At 41.7% G+C, this 23,849-nt stretch overlaps 2 protein-coding genes across 4 annotated transcripts in view; both read right to left on the bottom strand.

The window, feature by feature from the left end:
* Positions 1-640: 640 nt before the first annotated feature.
* On the bottom strand, positions 641-18,716 carry mnta (MAX network transcriptional repressor a). 2 transcript variants are annotated; one of them, XM_062419523.1, is made up of 6 exons: positions 18,603-18,716; positions 12,691-13,324; positions 12,182-12,223; positions 11,730-11,841; positions 3,979-4,171; positions 641-3,804 (listed from the first exon to the last, which is right to left on the bottom strand). In XM_062419523.1, exons 1-6 carry the CDS (start codon positions 18,673-18,675, stop codon positions 3,005-3,007), a joined length of 1,854 nt encoding a protein of 617 aa, XP_062275507.1. In that variant the 5' UTR covers positions 18,676-18,716; the 3' UTR covers positions 641-3,004. The 2 variants fall into 2 exon arrangements, with proteins under 2 accessions (XP_062275507.1, XP_062275508.1); XM_062419524.1 differs by lacking the exon at positions 12,182-12,223.
* Positions 18,717-20,406: 1,690 nt separating this feature from the next.
* mettl16 (methyltransferase 16, N6-methyladenosine) overlaps positions 20,407-23,849 on the bottom strand; it is a 38,744-nt gene continuing 35,301 nt past the window's right edge. For both annotated transcript variants that reach the window (XM_062418488.1, XM_062418489.1), the window contains exon 10: positions 20,407-21,828. In XM_062418488.1, coding sequence (XP_062274472.1) covers positions 21,235-21,828 — 594 coding nt within the window. In that variant the 3' untranslated portion in view covers positions 20,407-21,234. The remainder of the gene's footprint in view (positions 21,829-23,849) is intronic.

Below are 23,849 nucleotides of genomic sequence, written 5' to 3'. Positions count from 1 at the left end.
CTCATGTGTGTTCATGTTTACAAGTAATTTTTTTTTACCAAAGCCCTCATTGACTGGTGGGAATTATGACCTCTTCCCCCAGGCACAACCCTGAAACTGTTTTATAAATCAATTTTATTCTTGAGAGAATTAATAGAAATAAACAAACAAAACATATTAAAAAACATACTGGGCTGTTCTCTCTGCGTCTGTACATTGGCGCTCCAATAAACGGTGACTGAAAAACACTTGTCACCTGTTGTATAGAGATATATGACTTTATATATAGATATATAACTGATAAATATATATATATATAGAGAGAGAGAGAGAGTAGTCAATGGCCATTTTTTAATACTCTTCTAAATACAACAATAAATACATTCTACATTCAATAATGTGAATTTTTCATTAAATTATTTTAGACATGGTGTTGATCACTACATGGCCATTTTAGGGTTTCTAATATTTACTCTGTCATCATTGATGTCCATCAGGTGGACAAAATATTAGAAACACCTCTCTATCAGTAGTAGGTGTAAATAATAATAATAAACTGGAAACTGTAAAATATGTTAAAAATCACAGATGAGGAATCATGAGGAAAGAGTATTTCCAATGTTGCAGTATGATATAAAAAAAATACAAACTGTGGCTCCAGACATTTGTAAACATAATACAGTTTATTAAGTATCTTTTTTTAATACGTTTTTTAAAATTTTACATATTTCTCCGCTGCTTTTTTACATAATACAGTTAGATCTAAATGCAGCCCAACATTTACAGGCTATATACAACTTAAACTTTCTCCATAGGGAAAACACACAAGTATACTGTTGCTTCGTCAAGTATCTGAATCCCTGTCAGCTTTTACACATTTTGTTTTGTTACAATATGATTTTAAAAATGATGTACTGTTTCAAATTAGTTCATAATCATTTGCAAATAATCTCAAAATCTGGAAAAAAAAAGTGACAGAACAGTTTTTGCACTTAATGACATTTGGAAAAAAATCCTTTCAGTCTTCGCTGTAATCATATTGCACCAGAACAAAAATACAAAAGAATCAAGGGGTGAATACTTTCCAAAGTGGCCGAATGTGATATCAATGTGGGAAGAGTCTGCATAGGCGTCACCCCCTGATATACATCAATGTACATGGTCCCCAAATAAAAGAAAAGGAGAAAAAAAAAGCTAGATTATAAAAATTTACACTGAACAGAAGAAGTTATTCTCCAGATGAAACAAGCAACAGCAAATCTTAAAATACAAAAATCAGTTTTAAATGTTACACTTTACATGCACATGATACTTTAATAAAGTAATCGCATTTTTCTTAAAAACAACAACAAAAAAACAAAAACGGGGCTTAAGTTCTGATGAGCGTGCTACTCCACATCCTTTCACAGATCGGTACATTCAAATTATATCAGGAGAGCACAGCAGGTTGCTATGCTTAACTGCAGGTCTGCCGCTCTTTGAGACTAATAGAAATTAATTTTTCACAGTGCTAGAATTGGAAAGGGATAGTCTTGGAAAAAAAACAACAACAAAAAAAATCATTGATTGGTTTTGTTCCAGCTGTTGAAACATTTTAAACCAATCTCACCCCAAAGTTACAGATGATGGAGCTTCAACTCTGCCAAACAACCTTACATTCCTACTGCAACATGTCGAAGTCTGTCGGCCTACAGCGTTAATAGGACAACCGTGAGTCCTCACTTTCAACATAAATCAGTAAATCAACGGTCACGGCATGCATCCACAGCATGCAAACACACATCCTACAACCATTTGCCCTACATGACAGCATATAAACACACCACTATATTTTATGGACCTATTACGTATTCACATTCACAATCTCTAAACACTCCTTCACCTTGTACAATCAGACCGACGTGTTTTTATGTCCTGTTTAGTATTTCGACATGCCTCTCTCTGTCCGTCTCTCTGTCTGTCTTTCTGTGGAGATACTTGTGGTGTTTTACAATTATTGGGTAAAAGATGAAACAGATTCTGTTTGGCAAAAATATATTAGAATATATTAGCAGCGGTGACACAAACGTAACTTTATCATTAAAACACTAACTCATCCTACTTGTGTTCAGTGTACAGTCGTCAGTATATTTGAAGGACAAAAACTACAGATAAGTAACTTTGATTGTCCTGTGATGCTAAACCAAAATGTCAAACCCTGACAAAACTGTGTTCTTTTATTTCTTTGAGTGGCCGTTGTTTAAATGTCATGATAATTACTTTACTGGAGGGTTTTTTCATGTTCATTGGGATATTAATGTTACAGTGGACACAAACAGACAGCAGGGGGAGCTATTGTTGTACGCATGCCACTGAGGATTGTGCAGGAGGTCGCGTTCAGTCCATGATTTCGCTAAAACCCTGCAGCATGTGCCTCTGCTGGAGAGGAGGAGCTCCCAGAAAAATCACATTCTCAATGTGATGGTTATGGCGGGTTGAGTGCTCTGATGCTACTCTGTTACACCTCCCCAAAAAAACGATGAAGCCTCTAGATCTACTACTGGTTCAACTACAGCAGTCACAGTGATAAAGGGTTGTCGAGCCACCAACCAGTACCGACATCAGCACTGCCACAGCTGTCAGTAACACTTTCCTGTATGAAGCTGTTTCCATAAAAATGATTCCACTATGTAATAATGGATGGCCAGTGAGGGTCTAAAACTGCACATCTGCTCACTTTGCTCTTCCACACACACACACTCAACATGATCACAAACCGTGTGCAGCCTGTCAGATACTAGTCTCAGGATCGAGATCTCAGGTGGTAGACTAGCATTGAAAGAGGTTTGCAGATTGTTGTGGGAATGGTCCCAGTTGCCTTTCAAACAGCTGTGACGCTTCTGAAAAAGAAACTCACATGTGGATCACTGAGGTGTCCAGCAGCCCTCACTGTGTGCTTTTCGATGGCCTGGTGTGAGGCTTGTGGCTCTGTCCCCCTTGAAGAGGGGTGTCTCCGTCTGCAGCCTGGTGGTCCTGGTGGCAGCATTCAGGCCAGCTTCAGAGTGCTGATGGGGAAGGAAGGCATGGCCACCATTGTCACAGGGTTGAGCACAGTCTGACCCACCAGCTGCGGGTGGTGAGCCACCATTGTTGTCTGTTTGCCAACAATGGTGGCATTCGGCTGGCTCCCCACAGTGCCGTTCACCTGGGCGTGGGTGTGGTTGAGGGTGTGGGCGATGTGACCGACAACGGCTGACTGTGTGACAGCCACCGGTTGGGGGTAGAGGGTAGGTAGATGCTGGCCCAGGTGAGCCACTGGGTGCACCGTGATGTGGCTGATGGGCTGGTGGCTGGGGGCTAACTGAACAGAGCTGCTAGTGGTGGTGGAGGGAGCCAGGTGGGCAATATGTTTGGGACCCCCACCCTGGATGACGTGATTGACAGCCTGGATGACTGACGGATGTGATACTGAAGCGTGGGCAATAACTGTTGGGTGTAGGCTAGATGTGGTCACCACCTGTGTGTGGTTGGAGATAAAGGCCTGACTGGGAGTGGTGGGAGTGTTGGATGTCGTGGGTGTGGATGGGACTGCAGGCTTGAGCGCTGGCTGTGGAGAAGTCAATGGCAGTGGCTGGGGCTGAGGCTGGAGCAGGGGGGCTTTGTGCTGGATGGAGATGTGTTGGGTGATGAAGGAGGTAGTGGTGGTGGGTGTCAGGGTTGGGGGCTGAATGGGTGTTACAGTCTTGTGCAGCTCAGGTTTCATGGTTTGAGGCACGGTGGGTAAGGCAGTCGGCGCTCTCGGTGTCGTCTCTTCATCTAGGTCATCGTCCATGATGTCTTCACCTTCTGCAACACCAAAAGATGAAAATAATCTCAATAAAATGCAGCAGACACACAATACAGTCAGTGATTTACTACTTTAAATATACATTTGGTATTTATAAAGAAGTGGTCGACTACAAAGGCTGGACAAGCCCTGAAGGCCTCCAGCAGTAACTCTAACCCTGCCTGAGAGCCTACCCGAAGCAGTGGAGGTGGAGGCCTGGTCCTCTTCAGGCTGTACTGTCTGTCGGAGGACGCGGTCGATCTCGATCACATCCATCCACTGGCTCAGCTCGTTTTTCAGCTCTGCTAATCGCTGCTGCGTGGCGATCTTCTCTCTGGCCAGTCGCTCCATGTCATGCTCGTACTCCTTCTCTTTACGCTTTAACGTCTGAAAGGAGAAAGCAGACGATGGTAAATTATCTCTTTGAGTCCTCGAGTTTGTAATATTAAGAACTCAGTGACTCCATGATACTGTGAGCTGCCACCAGTAGACGGTTCTCCTTGTTACCAGTTTAAGTTCACATGTACAGTGTAATGTAATAATCCAATACGACAGCCACACAATAAAACCTGTCTTTGTTGTCAGAGGTGTTGAATCTGCTTTGTCCTAATGTTTTAGGACTTCTTTGGAGCTTTCGTATTAGACTGCAGTGTATTGAGACGTGTTCCTCTTATGCACTGTATATAAAGTAAGAGGAAGACAAATCATTAGAAATCACCACAACTCAAAGCCTCAAAATGACCATATAGTTGCATCAACGGCTCTGACTGTGTCAACAAAAACTGAACTTTGTATTTTGCAAAAGAGAGGGTTTTTTTTCCCCAGGGCTCATACTGATACTGTAAGCAATATAGCCACTGAATTAGATGACATTCAGTACAATCATTCTAAAAATGTAATGATTTACAAAGCCAAAATGTACAAAACTGCAACAGCTTCCTCAAATTGAAAAGTTATATGAGACAATTTAGCATTTAGCTTAATTCACCGAGTAATGGTTCAGTGATTTTGTCTCATTAATTTGTTAATAAATCTATTTAATTCAGCTTGCAACAACAATCAGTGGATTCCCGGAGTATGCTCTGCTGAAAAACTGTGTGTGTACAACCCAAAAGCAACAAACCAACAAGCCAGACACGCCGTCTTTAAAGCTGAATAATCAGGAAAATGTCCAACAACTAATGATATAAAAATAAACCTAGGACCAGTGCCCATGTGCAGGGAGCAAAATAACAGAGCTACAGAAGCACGCGGGAAGGAGGAGGTGAAGGAGGGAGGGAGAACACGAGTATGGAAAGTAGGAGGTGCTTCCAGACAGTGGCTCTCTGTGACCCAATTTCCCTTAACCCATCAGCTGACAGGACAAAACCAAACAGACTGAGGTGCATTTCCCTGCCTGAGGAAATGTTAAAACCTTTATCAAAACTATAAAGAAACTTCAACAAGTGACAAAGGACTCTGTAATGATGATGATAATAAAAACATGATCTAACTATCAAACAGTCTGCGGCCTCGCTGTGAGACGTTCAGGGAAATAACACTGGGAGAAATCTGGTACCTGTAACCTGATGAGTCAGGATCATAAAAGCCATTTCCTCAAAGGGTGGACTTCCTGTTAATGTTCACACCACCGTGTATTTCTGTGTGTGAGAAGAATCGGTGTGTCTGTCTTTCCGTCTGTCTGTGTCTGTGTCTGTCTGTGTGTGTGTGTGTGTGTGTGTGTGTGTGTGTGTGTGTGTGTGTGTGTGTGTGTGTGTGTGTGTGTGTGTGTGGGAGAGAGAGCGTGCCGCCTGATAAAAGGCCATCTGCATGTAAGCAGTGTTTGTCTTTTGTGTTTCTGCATGTTCTGTCTAGGTGGTCTGTTCATGTTCATCTACAGCACAATATTCAAAGTACATAAATAGCAAAGGGGGACAAAAGGCGGGCCTTGTGTAATTCGGCACCTGTCTCTACTCCTTATCCAGGATTAGAACTGCGCAGTCCGCTCCGTGCTTCAGTTTCTTCTCACCGGGGAACTGTTAGTCGAACACACAAAAACCAAACTCTACTGTGCACATAATAATGTGGCTGTGAAGAAGATACTAGCACCAAGGTTACACCAATATATTACATATATAATAACAATTAAATCCATATAAATGCTCTGTTTAATCTAGTTACAGCACCCTATTAGAACCAAACTTGTCTTCATTAGGAATGTTAACGACGGAAGAAACACACTGCTGCCTCGTCCACAGCGGTCGAATCCTTCTGGAAACCCACAAGTATTCGAGCATTAAACTATCCTCACAAACAATGTTTTTGTCTTCTGAAGCATGGATATCCAATAATGTTAATATGCACTCAATGCAGGGCAGATCATTTACTCCACTGACTAATCACCAACACATGTTCCTTGCCATGCACTCAAACATCTGGACCCAGATGTGTAACTCGTGGTCCGCCGTCGATAGCCTCTCTCTCCTACTAGAAGAGTCGGGGATATCCGTACTTTAGTCTGAACACAGCATCCTCGGTCTAGCAGCACATGATGTACTGAAATGCCTCCCATCTGTGGTTGTCACGGAAACAGCTAAAAACCTCTTAAGGTTTCCTCAGTAACCTAAGACATGCACACCTTCATGTGAAAAAACTTTTCCCTGACAGTGTGTCCTCATCGAAAAAAAAATCTTAAAATAGAAATATGCCTCCACCGACCAGATCAGAGCAGTTTAAATCCGTGTCTGTCCAGATTCATGTGATATGATATTTGTAGTAACTTCGACAGAATTTTAATAAAAAAGGTCTTAAGTGTATTTTCCTATGTGTTGGCTAATAAAGCTTCAGATATGGACGTTGCTGTAAAGAAAACGTCAATGCTTCAGACAAAATCCATATAATCACCACAGTTTACAGGTGGCCACCCAAGATTAGTGTCAGCAGTTCAGTGTCCGACCAAATGTGAAACATGGTCACAATCTCCCCGTCTGTTCCTGAGTTATGGTATTGAATAACAGCCAGGAAAGTGTTTTTGCAGAACATTATGAAGTCACAGTAAAGTTGGATCTTTGACCTTTTGGATATAAAATGTCATCACTTCATAATTTTATCCTATTCAGACATTTGTGTGAAACTTTTGTCAAAATTAGCATATGAATTGTTGAGTTATGGTAACAAAAAAAAACGTACTGTGTGAGGTCACAGTGACCTTGACCTTTGACGACCAAAATCTAATGTGTTCGTCCTCGAGTTCGAGTGAACATTTGAGAAATCCTCTGAAGGCGTTCCTGAGACATTGTGTTTATGGGAATGTGACGGACAGACTAAAATAATATTATTCTCATGGATGGAAAACAGACATACGAAGTCATCTGAACAGAAGATGTCAGTGCGACAGAACGAGATGCTAGAAGAGTGTTCAAAATGTGAGACACATGGACCAAAAGGACTGGCTGACTCCCTTTTACCCTCATGCATTAGCAGGCAGCCTTACATGAACGGCGCCTCGACTGTGCATGCCACAAACTATGACTCATGGAGAGAGAACGAGAGAGGAGAAGTGCTCCACAAACACCGAGACCCACTGAACTCTTCCTGTTACAATGCTGATGGTGGAAGGAGTGAACGCCTTCGTGCTCGTCTTTTTTAGAAACAGCTAGTCTGCAGAGATTAACCACGTAAACCTAGTAACCATGTCTGCGGCAGATGGATGCCACATGACTTCATAGCCCTCCTAATCATGTCACCAGGTTGGTAGGACATAACGTTCCAAGCACCTTTTGTTTCTTTGCACATGACCGCACCCCCCTGAGCCTTCCTCCTTCCAGAGAGATAAGGGCCCCACCTCGGGCCTTTTTATTTGTGTGTGTGTGAAAATCTAGATCAGCACAGGGATAGGCTGCATAATGTGTGAGTGCGTGTGTGTATAAGGTAAACACTGCTCAAGCGCTGTCACAAGCAATGCGAGTGCCGAGCACATGGCCCCACAGAGAACGAGAGAGGGAGGGCGGTAGATAGCGGGGGATTGAAAGAGAGCAATACAATCTGTACTCACTGACTCACTTTTGCAGCAGCCGGGGACAGACTGCACAAGGCTGGGCTTTCTTAAAGGGCCAGGAGCACAGGGAGGCCACGTTGCAGACATGCTGCTCAGGCTGGCTGACTCTGATCAGACTTCTGCACAAAGGTCTTGTGACAGTGTGGTAACCATAAACCCTTGTCTAACTGTGCCTTCAAGCTGGAACAGAGACCTTCACGTGGTGCCTGACCTCCAACAATTAAAGCCTTGTCTGTGGAAGAAAAAAAAAACCCTACTTTTGCAAACCATTGCTTATGTGCAAGCTGGCCTAATTACCTCAGCTGGGCTATGGACTGACTGATGGTCCAGACCAGGCTGCTGTGCAGTCAAAGAATAAAGTGAGACTGCTCTGAGATCACTGATAAAGACAATAAATCAAGTCCCTAATTTAGCTGTTTCATGGTACTCTGACACACAGCTGGTCTTATTGTATAAAACAACCCTGCTGATAAGAAATCCCCAGAAAATCATAATTTTGAAAGATACTTGACAATGAATGTACCACAACTCAAAACCATGTGGACAAAGACAAAGCCAACAACCTAACAACCCTGCATTGATATACCATCAGGGAAGAATGATTATTTTAATATTAAAGGCTGACTGAATACAAAAATATCAAAACAGCCAGTGCAGCTGCGTTTTAAAAGAGCGGTGTGTACGATTTAGCAGAATCTACTGGTGAAGTTGCAGGTTGCAACAAACCAAATATGTGTAGAAGAACCTGCCGCAAAAATCATAATAACCATGAAAAGGGTCTCTCTAGAGCCAGTGTTTTATTTGTCCTTTCTGGGTTACTGTAGAAACATGGCGGTGTAACACGGCGGGCTCCATGGAGGAGGATACTCTCCTTATGTAGATATAAAGGGCTCATTCTGAGGTAATGAAAACACAATTCTTAGGCTTCAGGTGATTATACACTAATTAAAACATACTAATGAATATCATAGTCCGTTCTGCTAGATGCCACTAAATTCTTCACACAGCACCTTTAAGACAAAAAATCTGTTATGTTCACAATCAATCCCATTAACTGGCAGTATTAAAATATTAAAACGTATATCTACCCTGAGTTTCCCCGCCAGATGGCACAGCATATTTAAAACTGGCATTTGGGGACAGGCACCAACAAGTTCAGTCAGCTTTGAGGGAAAATCAAGCCTTGTGTTTACCGCTCCATGTTCCCTCCCTGCTGCTGGCAGCTAAGCCTAGTGGTACGGCGAGTCCTGCCTGTTGCAGTGCTGGGCGGGGGCCCAGCAGGGGGGTTGGGGGGGTGGGGGGGTGACGTCACACGCTCAGGCTAGCCATGTGCTTGCTGCTCATGTGGCCTTAAAAGCTCAGAGAGACAGGATGGAGGGAGGGAGGAGGGGGGGAGCTGAGAGGAGGAGCTCTAGTCTAGCAGGGCTCATTTTACAGCCTCGGCTTTTGAAGCACCACTACAGGCTCAAGGGGAAAGCCTTTAGGAACAAGAGCAAGGCATAAATTTGTCAGTGATAAGTTTAAAATACAAAACCCCAGTATCAAAGTAAAAACAGCACGATTGGAAAGCAAAAGCATATCCTCTGCTTGGAAAATATTACTCACAGTTGCTGAGTCATTTGCACTTGAATTGAAATGAGGAAGTGGAACTTAAAACTATGTAGCTGCCTGCCAAGTCAGTGACTTTCTATGGAAAACAGCTCAAACCAGGCACTGCTGTAGTTTTCTACTCATTTCTAAAAGAACAGTGGAGATTACGGGAATGATAAATCAGATGAAATGTGATGCTGAGCCTAAAGCCTCTTATTCAAACCTCTCTTGAGCTCAGTGTTTTTGTGTGGCTCTCTGTTGCCAGCCCAGAGGAAGACAAGGACAGGGGCAGGGAGGAGGAGGAGGCAGCGTTCAGGGAGAGAGCTGTATGCAGGCAGAGCACGCGTCTGTACCACCCATGTCAAGATGACAGTGTGTACACGTGCTTTTTTTCCATCTTTTTGACTTCCCATCAATTCCCTTCCTATAGCCCACCCCTCCCAAACAAAGCAGCAGCAGCTTGGCCAATTACTGAACCACTTTGTGATGAAGAGACACAGAAGTCAGCTCTAAAAAGCAGCTAAAATCTTCTGACCTACAATAGATGAACTGAGTTAGAGCTCCTCGTTACCTAAACAGAGGTCTAAATGATCTGCCACTGCAGACTTTACCTTGAATTTGGTGCAAAGTTATGCTTTTAGCTCACAAATAAACTGTGGTGAAAATGTTGACAATTATGCATAAAGTGGCATTAGTTGTGAATCTTTTCCTCACTCCTGAGTACAGCTCAGCTGGTGATAGGAGGAAAAGAAAGGCAGGTCAGTCTGCCAGTCGAACACAACACACTGAATACCATATTGCTTAATCACACAGGGAGGGAGGGATATTGGGTGACGAGCTCTGCACCCACGCTGTCCTAGATTCCCTCAGTATCCACGCAAAATAGGAATAACCAGACTGCTGCTTCACAGAACATCAAATCAGCAGCACGCTGTCCTCACAATTTACATGAGTAAACCTGCAACACTGTTATATAATAGAAAGATACAAACAGCTACAGGGTTGGTTGTCTTATAAAGGCCTTAAAAACTCATAACCATGCAAACCATTACTGTTCAGTTTTGTGTGGAATCAGGGACATTTTGTCTGAATAATAGTGTACTGACCAAATACCTGATTATTATGTCACAGCTAATAAAATGTAAATAAAATAAAAACTTTACATTACCATCATGTAACTATAATTACAGAAAAAAACACATTAGTGGACATCTAAGCAATCTTAATTCTTAAACTCTAATACTTGATGCCAACTTGGGCGTACGTGTGAATTCAGATGTAAACCAACACCCTACGGGATAAGTATAGGAAAAGAAAGGAAAAAAGACCCACAGTGAACGCGGCGACACACTCGGCAGCACAGTCACAGTCTGTAAGAGTTAAACTAGGCCAGTTTTGGACCTTTGCACCAGCTGTTTACAACCAGGATACTCTCACAGTGCCTTTCTCAAACACATCGTGAGTCATTCGGGGGCATGTCACGTATTCAAAATATTAAAGCACAATGTACGACGGGGGACGAGACGTAGAGTCCACAGTATAGAAATACATTAACACAAAAATAAAGTAGGCAACAAAAAGAATAAAATCAAGTGGACCCTTGAAGATATCGCGTCTTTATATTGTTGAATTTATTACGTAGCCTAAATTAGAGGGCTCCACATGTACTCATACACCTGGAGTTACACCAAGTAACTATTTAGCTGACATGGACTTTATATAACAAGCACCAGCAGTTTATCCACCCTTGTTTTTACCCTGGCCTGTTTTTGGGGCTGGCCTTTATTTGTTGGTGTTGACGTGACGACGCCCCCGGCCATTATCAGAGACCCGGCTTTTAATTAACTACTGGCCACCATTAGAGGAAATACGGTACATGCAAACACAAAGGCCTCTCCTCACGTGTCTGACACTACATATATTATTACTGTGAGGCTTCAAATAAACGGAGGCTCGTTTGTTTTGTAGTAGTCGTGAGCGCCAGTAAGCCTGCATAAACATGTCTTAGCCAGATTCACAAATATCTGGCAAATGCAGAACAAGAGCTGCAGATTATAGGCCGGTAATAACTGCTGTTGTTTACACATGGACACATTTCTTACTAAAAATGTTCAGGGTCAGAATTTATACAGATTTTAAGCCAAATTGTGGCTAAAAACGTATGTAAAAAACATATATGTAATCTGTAAAAAAAAAAAAAAAAAAAGGAAAAGAAAAAAAAGTGATATACTGGACTGACCCACCAGTTCTCCAATGTCATGGGGCCGTTAAAAGCAGTCAGATGTGGTCAAAATCAAACGTCAGAAACCAGAAGCTTACCTGTATGTATCTCAGCGCACTTCTCAGCACACTCAGATTGGAGGTCTTCTTCTCGTCGATGTTTGGGATGTTCTTCTTCAGCGTCTCAAAGCACTCCTTCAAGTGTGCTCGTCTAACAGACACAAGATACAGAGAAAGGACTTCAGGCAGCAGGAACGGTGCGACAGACAAACATGGCTTAACTTTAGCTGTTTTCAGAAATGTTGATTTTCTATTTTTGACTAAACAGATCATTAGGCAACACAGGTGTTGATTGGTCTTTCTGACAAAAACAATAAAAAGATAAAGCTCAACATTAAAACTGCTACATACAATCAAAAGGCAGCTGTCAGACTACACATTATTTTATGGAAAAACAAAATCAAAAACAATGTCTGAATAGGTACTCCTAATATTATTCTCAAGTCATAAAAAGTTTTGAGGAGGTCCTATGGTCGACAGGTTGAACCCACCTGTTTTTCTCAAGCTTGTTGTGCACTTCTCTTGTGCCTGCCCTGTAGGAGCACAGACAAGTGCATTAACAATTTGGCGTCCAAAAGGGCAACGTGACAAGAATAATCATCAAAAAACAGAAGAGTACTCTCGCTCTGCTGCTGGAGGATAAACCTTTGACACTATACTGCCATTGATGCCTGATTCAAAGTAGAACTGATTATCTCAAACATGCAAAATTACCTAAAAGTGAAGTACAGTAGGTCTTAATATACAGTCGAGGATCTGTGTATCATTTTGGTCTTTTAGCAGTGAAATTGTTAAAGCTTCAAAATGGTAAAACTTATTTAGTAACGCTTTTTAAACGATTATAAGAAAAATATTACGTTTTTTGTGTTTCAATTTTGGAGTTCTGATGGACCTTTCATGGACTTATTAATTGATTGACAAAGCAGATTAATCAATAATCACATTTATACTCAGTCAGAGCCCTGCCTTAATTATAAAGTAAACCAGTTATTAGTCTCACCCTCCAGGTCTCTTCTTGTCTAGCTGGCGTCCGTCATCAGGAGGACTCCCCCGGCTGACGGGGCCGTTCTGTAGGGGGGCCTGCTGAAGCAGAGGACCTGACTGGGGCAGTAAGGCGTGTTGTTGGGGGGGCGAGACGATGGAACCGGGATAGCGCTGAATCAGCTGCTGGTGTGTCTGCGGCTGTAGTTTAGTGTTGCCTGTTTGGGGGATGAACTGTGGGTGATGGTGGTGGTTCTGTATCGGCTGCTTGTGGTTGACGGTCAGCACGGAGGTCGGGTGGTCGGGTTTGGGTTGTGGAGAGCGCGGCAGGGCGGCCGCACTTTGCTCCTGAGGAGAATAAGGGTCTCTCCTTGGGGAGGCCAGTGGTGGGGCAGCTGGAGGGGAGAGCGTGGCGACAGGCAGAGCAGGTGAGCCTGTAGGGTTGGGGGTGACCACGGGGATAGGAATGATGGTAATGGGCATGGAGGGGGGAGGCAGCGAGGGTGGGATTGGGGCCAGGCGGCTCTCAGTGCGGAACTCCTCTGCTTTAGAAACATTGTTGATGTGGATTGTGGAGTTATAGTTCACTTCAGAGCGTCTCTGCTCCGCCACATGCTCCAGACGCACCTGCTCCTTTTCCTTTAGTTCATCCTCTGTGAAAGGAACACAACAGATTCAAAAGCTCAGCTAGGCAAAAGTCGTCATCTTGTATAAATAACATCACTATAGAAACAATAATACAACCTTGATCTTTAGTCATGTTCAGGAGTACGCAGGAGGAGATCAAACAGACCTATTTTCATTTGCAACTACCAAATTAAACTTTCAGCAGCGTAAAACTGTATAAACCGACCACAGTTCAGAAATCACACACACAGAACGAGTGCCTGCTGCTGCTGCACGACATCCTGATTGTCCTTATTACAGAAAAGCACAGTAACAGGCCAAGATGTCTGAGATTTAAAGCTACAGGTGTCTCCTCACATGGCTGCTACACACTAGGTTGAACTCATCCAACATAAAGTCAGAATCACACAGCAGGTGGACCTTGCTGTTAAGTAATCCCTTTTCCAGTCCACTGACCAGGTTGTGTTGGGGAGTCTGCTCAAAACCTCACGGAGGGCCTCCTCATCCCCAGGACAACATGTCATCAGTGAGATGTAAAAAGATGTCTGATTATTAGAGGGATTAGAAAGACCACTGACAGATATCTGCTTCTAAAACCTGTTAAATATTTTAGATGGAGAGCAGGCTGAGCATGGAGATATTTGTGCAACATTTCAGAGTTCAAAGTTCAAGAACATTATAACCCAGTTTTTCCAAACAGACACACAAGCAACCTTTAACTGAGCCTCTTTTCCAACTATTAAAATAAATAAAAACCAGCACATAAAGGTTTTATATGAAGCAAAGTATAATATATTTATATATTAGTACGGACAGTGTTGCTACTTTCTGAACATGTCGTACCAGAGACCAGCTCTTAAAGGGAAACTTCAGTATTTTTCAACCTGTTTTCCATCATTTCGGGTCTAAGTGTCGAATGGGGACAACAGGTCTTGTAATTGGTTCAGTTTTGAGCGAGAGCTCTGAATGGGTGTAATCAATGTAATCCGACGGGGCAACAGCAGTCACAGTACGTCCACTAATTACAGTGTTTTCTTTTTTCTACCACTGACGGGCTCAGATTGTTATGATCAGTGTCGACAGCGTTACAGAAAGAAACACGCACAGAAATAAAATGTTTTTCTTTAACTTTCGATCCCGTCTGTTTGTTTCTCGCTCAAAGTGAAGTCTCAGTCCAAAATCGTGAGAGTTGACTTGTTTTTGTTGAAATCAGTAAAAATATTAAGCCATGACTAAAAAAATCTCTAGCTACGATTTCTGTACTTCAACACTACAAACTCCTCCCGGCACTCCTCCCTTTCTCTTTCTCTTTCTCTCTCTCTCCAACTCTGTCCCTACAGAAAGATGGAAAAACACGATCCAGGTTGGAAAATACCTACATTTCCCTTTAAAAGCTTCGGAGAACATTTTAACTGTAGTATGTCACCGTTGGCTGTGTGTATAAGTTATCTTACATAAAACAATGTTTGTTTTAAGTAAAAAAAAAAAAAAAAAAGTACAAGAAGTCCTGGTTACTCTGCTGCTGTCTTTCATAAGAGGGCGAGTGGCTGGTTATGAGAGACTGATGGTTCGGCTTTGTGGTGCAAACACACGTTAAACTGAGGAGAGAAAACCTGTGAAACACTTTAAAAAAACAAGAGGGTTTTTCTATAGACATTATATAACTGCAGCAGTACATTGAGAAGCACTGGCCTACTTTCCTCCACACAGTGACCTGCTCTACAGTAGCAAGGAGGAGGGAGGAGGAGGACCCTGCTCTCCCAATGCAGCAAGGAGGGAGGAGCTGGGAGGAGGAAGGAGCAGGAGCTCTCACTCCGCAGCTGTTCTCAATACTGTAAATGTTTCCATCGTGCTGAAGGGTTTACAATATAACAGCACTGAGTTATTCTATTTGCTAAAATGAAAGCTTGAAACACTTTTAATATGGTGCATGACTGGAGCTTTACGGTAGAGACGTTGTGTTCATGATATAAAGTCTTTTATCAGGCCCAAACAAAAAGAGAGAGAATTAAGTATAATGTACAAGGTGAGATTGCACATTAAAATTTACTGCAACACATTTTTTTTTAGCTATATAATCTTTATTATCTAATAGCAGCATTTAACAGCTTCACTTCCTTGTCATTAGTTAACCAGGTATGAGTGAGGACGTTGGACTCTTGTGACTTTTCTCCAAATAGAAAGCGAGTGGTGATGAAACAGCGACGGAAAACAAATAAGGTGCTTAGTTATGTTTTTTAAAGTTTTTGGACAAATGTTTTTTTCTTTGTTACATTTAACCGACAATGTAGAGACGTAACGGTACATGTATTCATCCTGAACAGTCACAGTACGGACAGTCGTAAGGAGAAGTTACTCCACAATCCAAACAATTACAGTAAAGATAGTTTAATATTCCTCTCAGTCAGACGTGTGGAACAATGATTTAGAGCACCAGATCCACCCAGAACGTTTTGGCAGCGCCCCACTTAGCTATAGTATGTTCATGAGTGTTTGCTAGCTGGCTTAGCCTGGTTACCCTGGTTACTCCTGGTTACCCTGGTTACCCTGTGGTGTCGCTGGTTTCAGACTGAGTGAAATACTATTATTTAAATATGCTCCATTATCTCTGCAGTGAATCAATATGACATCCCCCGCCTCTCTCTGTGATGGTTTCACTCCGCATGCAATTGAAGCTGTTCAGAACAACGCTAAAAACATTTGATTTCTGACGTGGTCGGACAGCACATGTTAAAAACCAGTACTGAGAGAAAAGTGAAGTTAAAAAGTACGAAGGTAAAAGTCGTGGTTTGGTCCCTCTGACTGATATGAGGTCTGGCTAAGACGACACACCGGTTAGTCTGAGTAGAAATAAAACCCGACAGACAGAGAATGCAAACATCAAACACACAACAAGGAGACTAAACTAATTATATATGACGTCATTCGATTATTAATACTAAGGCATCAGTGTGTAACTATCTGCTGGAAGTGGAGCTAGTTTGAACTTTATATACTTTTAGACGATAAATCAGCACAGACGGCTGTCAGCAGGTGTCCTGATTTCTTGCAGGAAACAGAAATGTTGTTTTCTTATTTCACTGCAGGAGGACTTAACTGCCTCAGTAATAGTTACAGCCGATGAGCCATTGTTGGATGAGTACCTTTTTGCAAAATGAAAGATCCAAACTGCACCAAACCATGACCCCAAAACCAAGGTACATACAGAACTGATCCTTTTATGCACCATTACACACGTAAGACAACAACATTACGTCTCAGTTTGATTACATCTGATGGCACATGTTGATTTTTTTGTCTCGCAAACTACAAAAACATTGAACTATGGTAATTAATGCAATAATTAAAATTAATGCAATGCAAACGGTGAACGATCATGTAGTATGAAACTGGGCATAATGTCTTTTTTACCACCGAGTCTTGTTAGCTAATGAACTGCAAACGTTCTCAATAAAGTAATAAAGGAACTGTGTCTTAATTACAAACTTATGAATGGTTAACACACTTATGAACAGTCAACTCAGACACTGTGCAATAACCCTATTACATTATAATACCCACTGTACCTACATTTTATACATATTTAAATTAAAATACTAAATGTGCAATACATTTCACTCATTCCTGTATATTTAAACAGGCTGTATACTCTATACATAGCAACCTGCAGTATGTATAAAAAGTAAAATTTTCTTTACTATTTAATATTAACCTCAGCACTACTTGTATCCCTTTTCCACAGTTTCTCCTGTATCTAGTCATCGTTTCAAGATTTATTTATTTGTCATTCCAACCATATCTATTATATACATACAGCGGAACAAAATGTGTTTCTCGGGGGCCAGAGCACAAGAGAACATAGAATACATAACTAATAATACCTAAGAGACACATAAAAACAATTAAAAAGACAATAAGACAGCAGCAGTTTAAAAAAAAGACGAGTGCTACATCAAATAAAGTGCAATCAAGTGCCTGATAAAATCATAATACGTAATGAATGAGTTGTGTTGTTATTCAGTGTAAATGTATCGATGGGCACTAAACCAGAGTCAAATCCCCTCTTTGTTTGAACATACAGTACCAGTCAAAAGTTTGGACACACTTTCTCATTGATGTGAATGGGAAAGTGCGTCCAAACTTTTGACTGGTACTGTAATTGTGTGATAAAGATGACTGGGGTTAATTTAACTACCACCTTTATAAAGCTGAGGTGTGAGTTATAGGGGAAGGTTATTCTGCAGAGCACACACACACACACACACACACACACACACACACACACACACACACACACACACACACACACACACACACACACACACACACACACACACACACACACAGTAGTGACTCATCTTCTTCATAAACAATCTTTGGGAGGGGTTGCCCAGCACGCACGTGGTGAAAGGGGCGGGACCCCCTTTTCCACCCTCCTCCTCCCTCCCTCCCTCCCTCCTCTCCTCCTCCCTGCTAACACACAGGGGGCGTGCCCTGCTGCACGTCATCGACAGACACCGAAAGCTCTCCACGAGCGTCTGAAAGGCCGAAAGGAGTTTGTTATTTACCCCACTCCCTACCACCACCCCCACCTCCAAACAACTACTATAAAACACTATAATACTACATACTACACTTTTAAATATTTAGGCAGCAGCAGGAGGTGGTGATGAAGGAGGGGGAGCACAGATGCATTCAGTAGAAGAGTCACTTGATCCCCGGCGGCCGATGTCAGGTCATTAAGTAAAGCGAGCTTTGGCATCCCCCTGCGCCACCGCCCTTTATCCCCCCCTGCTTATGTTTTGGTTTTTGTTTTAAATGTGAAGTACCAGTGCAATGCAAGTCACTCATTATTACACTGACACGTAAAAGCAAGCAGCAGGAGCAGGAGGATGTGATAAATGTACAGTGCTGCTGCACATTAACTGAGCCTGTGTCTATGCAGCAGCTTTTCAATGCAGTGACTCCTCACACACTGCAGCAGCAAGCCTCCCATGTATGTTTAATAGCGACGATTTAACTATAGAGGCGATGCTGCAACACGAAAACCAGATATGAAAGTAAAACTAAAAAAGACGCCACCGATATACTAACTAAATAGGTCTCCTTTCATGGTTTTAATTAAAAAAAATAATAAGCAATGTGCATTATATTTCATGAATGGCGCCTGTCTGTGGCTCAGATTATATATCTTCCAGAGAGGCTTTTTGGTAAAAAAAAATTGCAGACTACCATGCGATTAAAATGAAGTAGTTACAAGTGAGAAAAACAAAGTATATTTCTAATAAAAAAGCCTAAACTTACCACGTGCTTTCTGTTGTTGCTGGGCTTGCAATTCCAAAAACTTGGCAGCCTCCAGGAGCGTTTCGATGCTCATTTCTGTCCAAAAGTTGAGAAAAAAAAGACTGCGGCTTATTGTTTTTTAAAGGAGAAAAGGCGATTAAAAAAAAAAAAAAAAGCAAAATGCGATACGAGCCTGTTAGGTTACAAGTACAAGGGAGAGGTTCCTAGTCTGAAAGCTTTTGGAGGAGAGGAGAGGGGGGGGGGGGGGAGAAAAAAAGGGTAATCGGATACCCCCTCTGTAGAAACTCTACCACTTACGTAGAAGAGTTACAAACAAGATGGCGCCCAAAGTAGTAGGAACAAATACGGTTTGTGAATCACGCATCGTTTGTATCCGCCCACCTACAGCAAGACACACTCCCTCCCATTACCGAGACATTTACAAAACATGGAAAAAACAGTCCGGATTGGGGTTAACAACTGTGCCAAATATAAAAAAGCCTTAAAACATCCACTTTTACCATCTTCTTCGTCGTTTTAAGGGTATTAATCGAAATGTTGCCAAGCAATCGTGAGTGGCTATTACTGCAGGTCGCTTAGCAACCGCACCAGTCCAACTGCGAGACAACATTAATTAAAAACTTTCATTCCACGGTTAATTAGGCTTCATATTGTTTTATTTATTCATTAGTCTTTTTTTTTTTTGGTACGGTAAATATTTTTAACAAGCATAGTCTGATAACGTGTGATATTTGTAAAAAAAAATTGCAATGTCAACTGTATCTTTTTCATTAAATGTCACACTGCTGTTGTTTTAAATGTGCTATAAATTATGCCTGACGAAAATAGACACGTTTGTATCAGACGTATGATGACTAAAGTCTCGGTAATTAAAACATAATAATATTCACGATTGAGATAAATTTACATCTCATTAAATGTACTCTTCATCCACCTATCAGCGTCAAGAACAACAAAGTATGACGCTGGCTAAGCACACATGGAAACAAGCACTCAGCTCAGTCTGTGGCAATAGTCTACAATAAACAAGGAAACAGGCTAACCAGGGGAGTGGCTGTATTGTGAAAGCATGTGATCTAAAAATGAGGAAATGATGCAAAATGTGCTGTCGACTGTTTGCCTAACGTTTCCAAGACCCCTGGCCAATGACCAAAAATGGTGCCAGAGGGCTGCACAATTAACATGACAAGCACACAGGGCAGCAAATGAAGGCTGTGAATGCAATTTTACTATTCATTTGTTAACAAATATGTGATATTTGAAACCAAGCAGATTCATATGAAGCAGGACTAGATGAGTAGTCATGTGCTACAATATGTAACCTGCCAGCAATGCACTAAAATAAATGGATGAATAATTTACTCTATAAAATGTTAAAAGATTATAACAAATCCTGTCACAGTTTCTCAGAGCCAATGTAAAAATTCAGCAAATCTTCCAATTTTAGAGGCCTGAGGCAAGAAATGTTTGTCATTTATCTAGCAAAAAAATGACAAATGATAAATCAACTGATCATTTGCAATGTTGCTCATTAACTTTCTGGCAATTGACTTATCGATTCATCACTTTGTTTTTAGCTCTGATTGGTTTAATTAGATTAATCAAAGCAGCAAGAGAAAAAAAGCCAGACTGATTTATACGGTCAGAGTCTACCCTCAGATGAAATTTCCTTTTTATGCGTAAGCAACACAGCAATGTCTTGGCATGCAGAAATTAGTCATCAGGTGTTACAAGCTTTATTTTATAAATATACATTAGAAGTACATTTCAGTAATCTGATCGAACGATACAACACAAAGAACTTGTTTTGACATTGTTTTTACTCAACATTCCCCACACAGAGGCTAGTGAAGTCAAAGTCCTCTCATAACCAAGGGGCACGTAGCACGAGTGCAAACACACACACGCTCACAAACAATGGATGTGCATGTACATAGACATGACCGTGGATATTCAGGGGTCCCTTCCTGCTATTCACTCAGCTCTACTCAGGAAATATGTCAGCTATAACACAGTAATAATAGCCTGCAACGATGCTGAAGCCTCTCCAGGCACAGGGACGACTGAGGGGCTACAGGAACATCCTGGATTACACACCGTATGTTTAATCAAACCACTTTGGGATCAACTGTCAAGTAAAAGCTATTCACAACATCTAATAAGGCTCACATTAAATTATTTTATCTTAATATAGAAGATCATAACAGGAATAGCTCCATTAAATAAAAAAAATGCATACATCTTTGTCATCTTGTGGCCATTTCAAGGTACTGCATCCTCAAAAATCTCAAAATATCCCAAATGTTTGATTATGAATAAAAGATACACCACGAAGAAGCAGACATGTTATTAAAAAGAACATTTATTCCAAATGTTGACAGTTTTTGAGAATAACAAATGTAAAGGTTCACTGACAAGTACAGGAAAATTAGATGCGAACTCCGTTAACACATAATTACTGGTATAACCTTCAGGAGTCACAATGGATTCAACCGTTTCTTATAATCTTAAAGTTTCATGTTGTTAAGTAAAGTATGATCATTGTAACTTTACAAAAAGAAACCTTTAAACATACAGGAACTTGATACTAATCTCTAAAAAATAATATTTTCAAGAATTTTCTTTTTACCATTCAGGACTTTGCAACAGACTTCAAAAGTGTGTTCTTCAGGTAAGTGCACAGTTGGTTCATCAGGTCTTTGTTCTGACCCTCTACCCAGTGCATCTCAACCACCACATCACTCTCCTCCAGCATCACATTCAGCAGACACTTGAACAGGAAGTGTTCAACTGCACTCGGGCTCAGGGGTCGCTTTGAGGGCGGTTCACTCGCTGCATCTTCTGTGCAGGTGGAAGACTGCATGTCCATGTTTTCACCTGTTACGTCTTCCTCTTTTTCTTCTCCGATTGTGTTGTGCATTACTTCTAAGCTCATCTCATTTGAAGAGGCCCCGTTGCTCTCCTCTGCGGTTTTGTCCTGAGCTCCATCATCCTGGGTGTTTTGTGTGGGTGACAGCTGGTTTTGAGAGGGTGGGTTTGTGGCAAGAACAGCTGTGGCCGCAGTGCTTTGAGAGCTGATTGTAGCGCAGTGAGGTGCTCTGGGCAGCTCTCGCAACTGACGTTTATGCTCACGTCGTTTCTGCCGCCCGTGGATCCACGTGTTCTCCACAGCCGTCACAAAGAGGCTCTGCTGTTGCTTTCTGCATGGGACGTGTTTGTACAGCACCTGCAGAGCCACACAAAAGAGAAACAGTTACCCGGGTGATTGGAGGTGTCTGAAGCATCAAACTGATCACTCACTTATCCTTAATTGATTTAAAAGTCAGACCGTAAACTGAGGTTCACTGGACAGAGAGGATGGACAGTATAGACATTAAATAAATTGTGTCTTTTTGAAGCTTTTGTTTTTGGGGGACTTTGTCAGTGAGGTCTAAGTGTTGTTGAATCAACTCTGAGAACTTTGAGGCTGTGCTTCATGGCAGTTCATTACTACACTGCATTATATTGAAAGATATTCCCCCATGTGTGGAAAACAAAAAGCCCCCTAATTCGCTTTATTTGGTGAGCCCAGATTAAAGATGTCTGCTGGTTAATCCAAGGTGCATTTTAGCACCAAATGTAAACACTGAAGGGACCAAAATGACAACGAGACACCAGGAAATGACTTAATTGGATTCTTGTCATTTGGAGGTTGCCATGCAACCAGCAGAGGCTCGAAGAAGTCACTGCACCAGGCCAAGAAATTATCTGGCACACAAACCAGCCACCTATAATACCACAACTTGTAGTTTTTACTCTTTGTTTTCTTGTATGTATGGACACAATATAGGACATGTTAACTGGTGATTAAAGAGGATATTTGGACAGAGTCATTATGGCTGTTTCCCACTGTTTTTGTGCCAAGTTAAACTAACTATTTATTTGCCATATTATAGAAAATCTTATCATCTAAATATGTTCAAGACAGCCAACCAGCATATTTCCCAAAAATATTTCTTTAAAGTTATTTTATGTAACTTTCACTGAACAGCAGCCATTTGGCTACAGGAAGCAATTAAGGAGTAATGCACAATGCAAATATGTAGCATAGCAATTCATGAATGGTTATAAAGTATGCAAACTGACTCAGTAATGTTCGTTATGAGACAATATCTATGCAAAGTTTGCATAAGTTATTGGTCCTACCAGTCCAAGTAAGGGTGTAGCAGCAAAACCCCCGAGTGTATTGAATGGAGCAAGGGGGTGTTTTAATGCTAATAATTAGGGCCCGAGCGGCGACTGCAAGTCGCCTGGCGAAAGCCCTATTGAAATTGTAATGTTTATTATTATTAGGGCCCGAGCGGCGACTGCAAGTCGCCTGGCGAAAGCCCTATTGAAATTGTAATGTTTATTATTATTATTATTAGGGCCCGAGCGGCGACTGCAAGTCGCCTGGCGAAAGCCCTATTGAAATTGTAATGTTTATTATTATTAGGGCCCGAGCGGCGACTGCAAGTCGCCTGGCGAAAGCCCTATTGAAATTGTAATGTTTATTATTATTATTATTATTAGGGCCCGAGCGGCGACTGCAAGTCGCCTGGCGAAAGCCCTATTGAAATTTGTTCATGCCCCAACGTGCAAGTGACCCCAACGTGCAAGTGACCCCAAAGTAATCAAGTAATCATGTGGTATGGAAGACCCCCAGGGAAAAATGCTATATTGAAATTGTAATGTTTATTATTATCATTATTATTATTATTCCGACATTTCGTGCCCCAATTTCGCCCCTTTCCCAAATGCGAAAATGCTTATACTTTTGCACGGACATCCCACATACTTCATCCAATCAACTTCAAACTTGCTGGAGTTGATGATGGCTCCGCCCTGAACGTCCCAATATATTAACTTCCCACGTAACTCATAGCGCCCCCCGGTGGTAACAGGAAGTTAACTAAGATTCATTAAAATTACATACTTTGCCCCATCAACTTCATTCAGAACCAGTTGGTGAAGCTACATTATGAAGACTGTGAAGTTACGACTAATGGCGTCCGAGTGGCGACGCGGCGACCATCAATTCCTCGCCATGAAAATACGTTTGGCTTTTTGATGGCTTTATTGAACTCGTATCATCATGAAAATTGGTACACAGGTCCAGGGTGCCGACCTCAACGTCTCCATTCGCTCATAGGCGATCTCACTTGTGTCGCCCCCTAGTGGAAACAGGAAGTGCCATATTTTACATCATCATTGTGCGATTTCCACAAA

Source organism: Scomber scombrus, chromosome 5 (genome assembly GCF_963691925.1).
Source record: "Scomber scombrus chromosome 5, fScoSco1.1, whole genome shotgun sequence".
NCBI lineage: Eukaryota > Metazoa > Chordata > Actinopteri > Scombriformes > Scombridae > Scomber > Scomber scombrus.
The sequence above is the reverse complement of the archived record's forward strand: the minus strand, read 5'-3'. Positions and strand labels throughout refer to the sequence as shown.

Bases quoted from the DNA above. Each gene is read 5' to 3' on its own strand.
- mnta (XM_062419523.1), bottom strand. From the start codon at position 18,675: ATGAGCATCGAAACGCTCCTGGAGGCTGCCAAGTTTTTGGAATTGCAA. The intron at 12,224-12,690 runs GTGAGACTAATA...GTGCTCCTACAG, and splicing joins GACAAGAAGAGACCTGGAGG to GGCAGGCACAAGAGAAGTGC. The intron at 3,805-3,978 runs GTAGGCTCTCAG...TTGGTGTTGCAG, and splicing joins CTCCACCTCCACTGCTTCGG to AAGGTGAAGACATCATGGAC.